The sequence below is a fragment of the Dryobates pubescens genome, chromosome 22 (assembly GCF_014839835.1).
Source record: "Dryobates pubescens isolate bDryPub1 chromosome 22, bDryPub1.pri, whole genome shotgun sequence".
NCBI lineage: Eukaryota > Metazoa > Chordata > Aves > Piciformes > Picidae > Dryobates > Dryobates pubescens.
Genome location: NC_071633.1, coordinates 14843701 through 14853795, shown reverse-complemented (window position 1 = coordinate 14853795; position 10095 = coordinate 14843701). Strand labels below are relative to the sequence as shown.

The 10095-nt window shown below is 59.3% G+C and overlaps 1 protein-coding gene across 1 annotated transcript in view; it reads right to left on the bottom strand.

Annotated features, from left to right (window-relative positions):
- Positions 1-5527: 5527 nt before the first annotated feature.
- Positions 5528-10095, bottom strand: part of MYRF (myelin regulatory factor) — an 84152-nt gene continuing 79584 nt past the window's right edge. Inside the window, 5 exon segments of the mRNA XM_054171968.1 lie at positions 5528-5700; positions 6430-6504; positions 6668-6770; positions 6903-6977; positions 8233-8320. Coding sequence (XP_054027943.1) covers positions 5614-5700; positions 6430-6504; positions 6668-6770; positions 6903-6977; positions 8233-8320 — 428 coding nt within the window. The 3' untranslated portion in view covers positions 5528-5613.

Genomic DNA, 10095 nt, shown 5'->3' with positions numbered 1-10095 from the left:
GCCTGCCTTTGAATTCATGCTTTGGCTTCCACCTGCACCTTCTCCCACCTGGCATTTCCACATCACCTGAATACTGGCAGCAGATCCCTGTGCCTTGGGCTGGAGCTGGTGGTCAGCAGGGATCTCCTCAGCTCTCTGGCCTCTCTGGCAGGATGTGGCCCTTCCTGTGTCTGAAAGGGGCTGCAAGAAAGCTGGGGAGGGACTTTTGAGGGTGTCAGGGAGTGATGGGGCTGGGGGGTGGAATGGAGGAAAAGAAGTGGGGAGGTTGAGATTGGCTGTGAGGAAGAAGTTGTTCCCCAGGAGGGTGGTGAGAGCCTGGCACAGGCTGCCCAGGGAGGTGGTGGAAGCCTCCTGCCTGGAGGTGTTTGCAGCCAGGCTGGAGGTGGCTGTGAGCAACCTGCTGTGGTGTGAGGTGTCCCTGGCCATGGCAGGGGGTTGGAGCTGGCTGAGCCTTGAGCTCCCTTCCAACCCTGACCTGATGTGGCACTTTGGGACATGGTCTGCTGGTTGTGGAGGTGTTGGGTAGAAGGTTGGACTTGCTCTTGGAGGTCTCTTCCAACCCCCATGACGTAGCCAAGAGGCAGCAGCAGGCTGGGACTTTGCTGACCTTGCCCTGGACGGGAGTTCATGCCCCAGGGCAGGGCTTTTCCTGCTTCCTTTTGGAGGCCTCTTTGGAGCTCCTGAACCAACCCCCCTGGATCTTTAGGGAGGAACACACCAGGAGCCATCCTTGGATACAAAGCAGTATTCATGTATTTATTTAGGAGGGGCTAATGGGGAGGGGGAGGGAGGGCAGGGGAGGGGAGAGGGAAGGGAAGAAGGGAAGGAGGAAAGGGAGGAAGGGAAGGAGGAAAGGGAGGGAGGGAAGGGAAATCTTTTACCTCCAGCAGAAAACAAAAGTCTAAAATAAGCCAAACAAAACTCAGCCAACCATAAAAAATGAAACCAACAAACAGGGAGGGGGGAAAAAAAAAACCACCAAAGACATCCAGCAAAATATAAATAGAAAGGAAGAAAAGAGGGAGGGGGGGAAGGGAAGGGAGAACTACTTTGTACCCCCCTCCCTCCCCCAGAAAATAAACAACGACCAATCATGAGGGAATGCCTAAGGGCACAACTCCACACAAGGGCTCGCTGGCAATGTACAGTGATTAAAGCTGTGACAGCAACACTTCCAACCAAACCAATTAGTGCTTTACTTGTTTCTGGGGTTCTTTAGGTGTCTCTCTCAGCCTCCTCCCTCTGCTCTGCTTCCCCCCCCCCCCCCAGGAGCTCTGCTTTTTAGTTGGCAGCCTTCTTGTGGTTGCAAAACCCCCAGCTGCAAAGCAGCCAGACTTTGGCTTCCTTTGCCAGGCTCTGTCCTGCCACCTGTGTGTGAAACAAACCCCCCAAAGAGATGAAACATCTCATTGCCAGCCCCCAAAAAATAAGGAGAGGGGGGTTGGGGCTTTCTTTTCCCTGCCCTCACCCCCTCCCCTCCCAGCTCCCTCTGATTGTGAACACTCCTGTGGGTGATTGGGGATGGAGACACCACCCCCACACTACCCTCCCCCTCTAAGGACCTTGTTTTGGGGGTGCAGACAGCTGTTGGGGTGGGTTCTGAAGCCATCCTGTGAGCCTCTCATCGTGGCAAACCCCTCTGTGAGCTCCCCTGCCTTGCTGGTGGATCTGCCCTCTGCTCCCTGGGGCTCTGAGCTACCTGATCCAGGTGGGGATCTCCCTGCTGGCTGCAGGGGGTGGGTTGGGCTAGGTGGCCCTGAAAGGTCCCTTCAGCCCAAAGCAGGGGGAGATGCTTCAGTCAGCAGGTAAATATGGCTGGCTGGCAAGTTCTCTCGCTCCACAGACTGGAGACCTCAGCACTCAGGAGCTGCCCTGGAGCAGGGACCTCTCCCAAGGTTACTCCTCGAGGTTGAGAGAGTCCTTGCCATGAAATGGTTTAGACTGGAAGAGACCTTACAGCTCATGGGAGTCCTGCTCTTCACCCAGCACTGCCAAACCCTGGCCCTCAGCACCACAGCTCCAGGGCTTGGAAACCCCTCCAGGGATGGGGACTCCACCACTGCCCTGGGCCAGGCCTTGACAACCCTCAAGGGCAACAAATTGTTCCTCATGGCCAACCTAAAGCTCCCCTGGGGCACCTTGAGGCCATTTCCTCTCCTCCCATTGATGGGGCTCTGAGCAGCCTGATCTGGGGGGGGGAGGTCTCTGCTCTCTGCAGGGCTGGCCTGGGCAAGATGAGCTTGGGAGGTCCATTCCAACCCACTGCCTTCTCTAATCCCATGCTCTGGGACACACTTGGGGATAGCCTTTGGGACTGAGCAGCCTCAAAAGTGCACCCTGGAGCCCTCTTCTCTTGCCACCAGTAGGCTCTTTGCACTTCAGGTGTTGCCTCCCCTCAGCTCTGAAGCTACCTGGCCCCCAGTTTGAGGCAGTCAACGTTTTTAATGCATGGGTGGGGGGAAACCACCCTTCCCTCTTAGCAATAATAACAACAAAAGGCACTGGAGAGGTTCCTGCAGCCCTTAGGCACTTGGCTTGCCCAGAGTCCTCCTCCAAGACCCCATGGCTGAGCATGGGGGGGGGGGGGGGCACCTGAGAGCCTCCAGCTCCCCCTGGGCCACCTCTGCTCAGGCATTTTCTAGTGATTGATTGATTCCTCCCCTCCAGGAGTGGGGTGAGAAGGACTCCTGGCTCTCAGTGGATCCCACTCAGGACCACCAGTGAGGTTTGAAGGGGGGATGGTGGTGGTGCTTGCAGGCAGTGGTGGTCAGCTCTGGCCCTCACACCACCACCTGGTGTCTCTTTGGGGTCTAAGTGTGTGGACATTTAGCCCAGCTGGCCAGCCAAAGGGAAAAGAGCAGGTCCAAGAAGCCTACACCTCAGCTGAGCAGACATGGAAGGGCTGGTGGCATCACTCCCCTCAGCAGGGACACACCAGGCTGGGCCCCTGCTTGCCAAGGGGAGGACAGAAGCTGCCCAGAAAGTAACTTCCCAGTTGAAGGCCAAGCAGGAAAGCTTGGGGGCAGGCAGAGGGAAGAGCATGGAGCAACCTCTCCAGGGCTCTAGCTGAGGGTTTCCTGCCCCCATCAATGGGGAGAGTCCTGCTGAGCCTGGAGCTGCCCTGCTTCTGCTTGCTGCTCCCAAGCCTTGGGACCTCTGGGCTTCTTTCAGGGTAGTTCCCTTGCTTCCCTTCCTTCTGCACTCCCTGCTTCCCTTCTGCACTCCCTGCTTCCCTTCTGCACTCCCTGCTCACACCTCCTGCCCCCTGCTTGTCCCAGCTTCAGCACACTGCTGGAGAGAGCTGAAGCCACCCTACAGAGGAAGAACCTTCGGTGGCTGAGGTGCCAGCTCGTGGGGGATGCCTCAAGGAGGCTGTGGCTGCTCATGGGGGTGCCTCAAGGACTCACAGGGCTGTGGCTGCTCATGGGGATGCCTCAAGGAGGCTGTGGCTGCTCATGGGGGATGCCTCAAGGAGGCTGTGGCTGCTCATGGGGGTGCCTCAAGGACTCACAGGGCTGTGGCTGCTCATGGGGATGCCTCAAGGAGGCTGTGGCTGCTCATGGGGAATGCCTCAAGGAGGCTGTGGCTGCTCATGGGGGTGCCTCAAGGACTCACAGGGCTGTGGCTGCTCATGGGAGTGCCTCAAGGACTCACAGTGCTGTGGCTGCTCATGGGGATGCCTCAAGGACTCCCAGGGCTGTGGCTGCCCTGCTGGGACAAGCTTTGAAACAGGTGGCAGGAGATCAAACTGCTCCTTGGGCAAGAGAGAGAAGGTGGTGAAGGGTCCCACGAGAGCTCCACAGGAAGCCTCTCTCCACCTGGCTTCAAAAAAGAGGTCTTGGCCCACACCTTGGTGCTGGTGCCACCACCCCCCCTGCAGCTGGCAAAGGGAGGGACTGGGGCAGCTGTCCCCACTGAAAGCAACAAACCACAGCAGCCAGAGCCTGGAAACAAAGCAGTTTGGGTCCAGTTGCCTACATCCAGCCCTGGGACTGCAGTGGCCAAGGCCTGCTCTTCCCTACAGCCATCTCCAGGGCTGGGGCTGGGGGCTGTTTCCATCTCCCCACCCACCTCCCAAGCTAACAGAAGCCCCTGGAGGTGCTTTGGCCTCCAGCAAATGTCACCTCCTTCGTTTTCTCTCTTTGCAAGAGGTGCTGGGGCAGGGCAGGGAGGAGGCCCCAGGGTGCTGAGCTCTGCCTGCTGTGTCCCACCAGCTTTGTAGCAGTCAGCTGAAGTGGTGACCACCCCCCTACCCCTCTCCACCCCTCCCCCCAGCTTTGGTTTCCTGCATGAGCCCCCAGTGAGCTCAAGAGGGACAGGCTGAAAAGAGCCTTTTGGGGGACAGCTTAACAATAACAGCAAGAAACAGCAGAAATAAAAGAGAGAGAGGAAGGATTCAGTAGTTTAGCAAGTTAAGAACTTGTAACAGTAAACCACCCCCAAGGCACTCCAGGGAACTGCTTTCTGGGGGGCCTCCCAGGCTGCTGCTGAGCCCCCCCAGCCCCCCCACCCCTTTGAGGGACCAAGAGCCTGGCAGGGAGCTGTGGGGTTGGGGGGGTGAAAGCCATGCCACGTGTCCCCAGCGAGCTGGCCTTGCTCTGCAGGGCACAGCAGGCTTTGCCAGGGGCTGCTTCTCTTCTCCAGGCAGAGGTGGCTTGGCTTGAGGTCAGGGCCCTGCAAAAAGCCACAGGCTGCTGCCAGAGGAGGAGGAGGAGGAGGAGGAAACAGGTCCCACCACGCTCCATGCAGGTGGCTCGGGGTGGGGGGCAGGGGATGGTGGCAAGTGTCCCCACCCAAAGCCTGGCCTGGGCACAGCCTCAGCAGCATCTCTGGTGGGGTTCTGGTGTCCATCCATCCATCCATCCATCCATCCATCCATCAGCTGCTGAGCCAGGCCTGGAGAGGGGGAAGAGTCCAGCGAGGGGGGAGGTGGGGGGAAGCTGCACCTTCTCTTCTTGTCCACAGAGGACAATTCGTTGGTGGGGTCTCCAGGGAGGGGGAGGTTGGGTCCTGTGGAGTGGGGAGCTGTGGGGTCAGCTAGAAGGAACAGCAACTCCAGTGTAGGACTTCCAGTATGTCCAGGCACAGCCTTCCTTTCCAGGCCCAAGTCCAGCGTTCTGCTCGTGGAAAGGGCTCCAGTGCTGAGCAATTCCAGTGTTGTGAAGAACTGATGTGGTCCATCTGGGACCACCGAGCCCAGGAGGGCATGGAGCTGCCCCCTGGCGTGTGGCAGAGCTGCCCACAATGCAGTCCAGTGTAAGGCCTCCAAATCCAGTGTGGCAAGAGGGAGGAGAAGTGATGGAGGACGCCCAAGGTCCCCTGAAAGGATGGAGAGAGATGCTGGGGGGTGGGGGGGGGGTGGTGGGAGGAGTGGGGTGGTGGAAGGTGGTTCAGGGTGAGCCCAGGAGATCCCACAGAGCTGGTTGTGTTCCTGTGGCTTGGGTCCTGCCTTCTGCAGGTGCTTCTCTTCAGTGTCTGCATCACCAGCCAACCAGCTCCACGTAGCAGGTGGGGGTGAGGTGGGGCTGGGGGAGGAGGGTGGTACAGGAGTCTCCCCAGGGTCACCAGTCCCCCTCCTCTCTCCAACCAGAGGGCCACTGGTGCTGCCAGGACTCACTCACAGAGCCAGTAGAACTGGAAATAATAGTCAGTGAAAAGCTGTCCCAGCTGCTGGGGGCTGCTGCTGCAGTTGGCTTGGCCCTGGGAGAGAGCAAGAGAAGGAGCTTGCAGGGAGGGGTGGGAGATGACCTCCAAGGGGGAAACCCTGCCTGAACTACCTGAAGAATCATGGAATCACAGAATGGGTTTGCTGGGAGCCCAGCCCTTCCCCCAGAGCTGCCAGGGCACCGCTGAACCATGGCCCTCAGCACCACGGCTCTGAAAGCCCTGCAGGGATGGGGTCTCCAGCACCGCCCTGGGCAGCCTGGGCCAGGCTTTGGCAACCCTCAAGGGCAAGAAGTTGTTCCTCATGGCCAACTTAAACCTCCCCTGGGGCATCTTGAGGCCATCTCCTCTTGTCCTGTCACTTCCTCTTTGGGAGCAGAGCCCAGCCCCCAGCTGGCTGCAGCCTCCCTGCAGGGAGCTGCGGAGAGCCAGAAGCTCTCCCCTCAGCCTCCTTTGCTCCAGGCTCAGACACCTCAGGTCCTTTGGAAGTTCCTCCTTGGGCTTCACTGCCCTTCTCTGGACCCAATCCAGCCCCTCCATGTCCTCCTTGGCTAGAAAGGCCCAAACCTGACCCCGAGATTCCAGCTGTGGCCTCAGGGAGGACAATCCCTGTCCCGGAAGGCACCAACCGCCCCGGAGAGGGCTGCGGGAGGCTCTTGGTGCAAAGGGAGACCACTGACCCCCCTCCCCCCAGGCTCCTCCTGCTCTCTCTAGGAGGAGAAGGGGGACAGGAGGGAAGACAGAGCAGCTTCTGCTGTCACTCACTGGCTGTGCCACTCGGAAGTGGTAGGTGAACTCCTGGAAGGACATCATCACGAGAGGCCAGCGGTGAGCTGTTTCCTGGGCAAGAAACCACAACAGCCTGGGCTGAGAGCAGGGACCGAGCACCAAGGGCCAGGCTGCTTGCAGAGCCTCCTGGAGGGTGCTGGGTGTGCTTTGTGGCACCCCACACCCCAGGCCACAGCTGGGCTCTGGGAGGTGTCCCCTTCCCCTTCCTCCTTACCCGCGCGGCGGCGGCGGCGGCAGCGGCGCTCAGCTGCGCGGCGTCCTGGCAGGGGGCACCGGAGGCGAGGCCACAGAGGGAGATGGAGACAGCTGAGGAGGAGCTGAGGAGGGACAGGACACGGTGAGAGCACGGCAAAGGAGCAGCCATCCGTCCCCCAGCTCAGGCAGCAGCCGGCAGCCGGCCGGCGCCGGGGGTACCGCAGCGCCTCGGCGCCGAGCCCCGGGCCACTCACTTCATCTCCAGGGTCAGGTTGGTGCCCACTGCTGTCAGCTGGCTGACAGGGATGCGGTAGCTGAAGTTCCCAGGCCTGGGGACAGCAAAAGGCAACATCAGACCTCCCCCCCAGCCTTGCAGGGGGCTGCGAGGTGACCAGCTCAGGACCCCAAAGGCTCTCTCTCTGCCTCTCCTCAAGGAGGAGGAATGCCCAGGCTAGTTCCCAAGGACCAGCTCCTCACCAAACACAGCCCTCCGGCTCCTCCCTGCACAAGGGGCAGTGCCAGCTGCCTGGGGGGGATAGAATGGACTAGAGTGGACTAGAATGGACTAGAATAGCATAGCATAGCATAGAATTATCCAGGTTGGAAAAGACCTTTGAGATCACCAAGTCCAACCTGTCCCAAGGATGAGCTCATCAAACACAGCCTTCCAGCTCCTCCCTGCACAAGGGGCAGTGCCAGCTGCTTGGGGGGGATAGAATGGACTAGAATGGACTAGAATAGCATAGCATAGCATAGCATAGCATAACCAGGTTGGAAAAGACCTTTGAGATCACCAAGTCCAACCTGTCCCAACGATGAGCTCATCAAACACAGCCTTCCAGATCCTCCCTGCACAAGGGGCAGCACCAGCTGCCTGGGGGGGATAGGATAGGATAGGATAGGATAGGATAGGATAGGATAGGATAGGATAGGATAGGATAGGATAGGATAGGATAGGATAGGATAGGATAGAATAGCATAGACCAGGATAGACTAGACTAGACCAGACTAGACCAGACTAGACTAGAATAGAATAGAATTAACCAGGATAGAAAAGACCTTTGAGATCACCCAGTCCAACCTGTCACCCAACACCATCTGATCAACTCAACCATGGCACCAAGCACCCCATCCAGGCTCTTCCTAAACACCTCCAGGGATGGGGACTCCACCACCTCCCTGGGCAGCACATCCCAAGGGCCAATCTCTCTTGCTGGGAAGAATTTCTTCCTCACCTCCAGCCTAAACCTCCCCTGGCACAGCTTGAGACTGTGGCCTCTTGTTCTGGTGCTGGGTGCCTGGGAGAAGAGACCAACCCCCAGCTGGCTACAACCTCCCTTCAGGGAGTTGTAGAGAGCAAGAAGGTCTCCCCTGAGCCTCCTCTTCTGCAGGCTAAGCAACCCCAGCTCCCTCAGCCTCTCCTCCCAGGGCTGTGCTCCAGACCCCTCCCCAGCTTCGTTGCCCTTCTCTGGACACCCTCCAGCAAACACACCAACCAGCCCAAGGCTCCAGGAGCTGCTTCTCCTGGACCTTCCAGAGTGTTGCTTCCACCAAGGTGCTGCCAGCTGGCCCTGCCTTGCTCACCTGCAGGCCTCAGGAGCTGCACAGTGCTGGGCCTGGATGGCCATGTTGATCTCCACGATCCGGATGGAGCGCAGCGCTGGGCTTGGCCCTGCAGGGGGGGAGAAGAGGCTGCTTAGGAACGGGAAAGGGGCTGCCTGCTGGAATACCCTGGGTGAGAGGAGCTACAAGGGCCACCTGACACTGAGGCCAGCTTTCTTCATCACCCAGTCACCAGAGAGAGGGCCAGATTGCTGCAAGACAGTGAGCCCCTCACTCCCAGAAGGACATTGAGGAGCTGGAGCAGGGCCAGAGCAGGGCAACCAAGCTGGGGAAGGGGCTGGAGAAGAGGGCTGGGGAGGAGCAGCTGAGGGAGCTGGGGGTGTTGAGCCTGGAGCAAAGGAGGCTGAGGGGAGAGCTTCTGGCTCTCTGCACCTCCCTGCAAGGAGGCTGTAGCCAGGTGGGGGTTGGGCTCTTCTCCTAAGGAACAAGTGACAGGACAAGAGGAAACAGCCTCATGCTGCCCCAGGGGAGGTTTAGGTTGGACATGAGGAACAATTTCTTGCCCTTGAGGATTGTCCAAGCCTGACCCAAGCTGCCCAGGGCAGTGGTGGAGTCCTCATCCCTGGAGGGGTTTCAAAGCCCTGGAGATGTGGTGCTGAGGGCCATGGTTTAGGGGTCCCCTGGCAGTGCTGGGTTAAGGGTTGGATTTGATGACCTTAAAGGTCTTCTCCAACCTCAACAATTCCATGATTCCAAGACTGGAGAACCAGCAGAAGAGGTGCCCCAGACTATGCCACAGGGTGGTCATCAACTCTCCTTCCCCTGTGCTGCCAGCATGACTGAGCCTGGGCACTTCTTGCTCTGGATCTGATTTAGAAAGGACTGAAGCAGCTGAGATGGGCTCAGAGCAGAGAGTCCAACCCAAACCATCCTATGACTCCATAGCATCCTCAAAAGGGGAACTAGGAGCTGGCAAACAGGGGCAGATCCTGGGCTGCAACAAGAGAAGCACAGCCAGCAGGGCCAGGGAGGGGATTCTGCCCCTCTGCTCTGCTCTGCTGAGACCACAGCTGGAGCTCTGGGGCCAGTTCTGGAGCCTCTGTGCCAGGAAGGACCTGGAGGTGCTGGAAGGTGTCCAGAGAAGGGCCAGGAGGATGAGCAGAGGGCTGGAGCTGCTCTGCTGTGAGGGCAGGCTGAGGGAGTTGGGGTTGTGCAGGCTGGAGAGGAGAAGGCTCCAAGGAGACCTAATTGTGGCCTTCCAGGATCTGCAGGGGGCTACAGGAAAGCTGGGGAGGGACTTCTGAGGGTGTCAGGGAGGGATAGGACTGGGGGGATGGAGCACAACTAGAAGTGGGGAGATTGAGATTGGATGTTAGATGGAGGCTGGGATGGAAGGCTGGAAATGGAGGGCTGGAGAGATGGAGGGCTGGAGAGATGGAGAGATGGAGATGGAGAGATGGAAGGCTGGAGATGGAGAGATGGAGAGATGAAGAGATGGAGAGATGGAGAGAAGGGGAGCTGCAGAGAGGGCAGGGGAGCTGCAGGGAGGGCAGGGGAGCTGCAGGAAGGGCAGGGGAGCTGCAGGGAGGGCAGAGGTGCTGCAGAGAGGTCAGTGGTGCTGCAGGGAGGGCAGGGGAGCTGCAGGGAGGGCAGGGGAGCTGCAGGGAGGGCAGGGGTGCTGCAGGGAGGTCAGGGGAGCTGCAGAGAGGTCAGGGGAGCTGCAGGGAGGGCAGAGGTGCTGCAGGGAGGGCAGAGGTGCTGCAGAGAGGTCAGTGGTGCTGCAGGGAGGGCAGGGGTGCTGCAGGGAGGGCAGGGGTGCTGCAGGAAGGGCAGGGGAGCTGCAGGAAGGGCAGGGGTGCTGCAGAGAGGTCAGTGGTGCTGCAG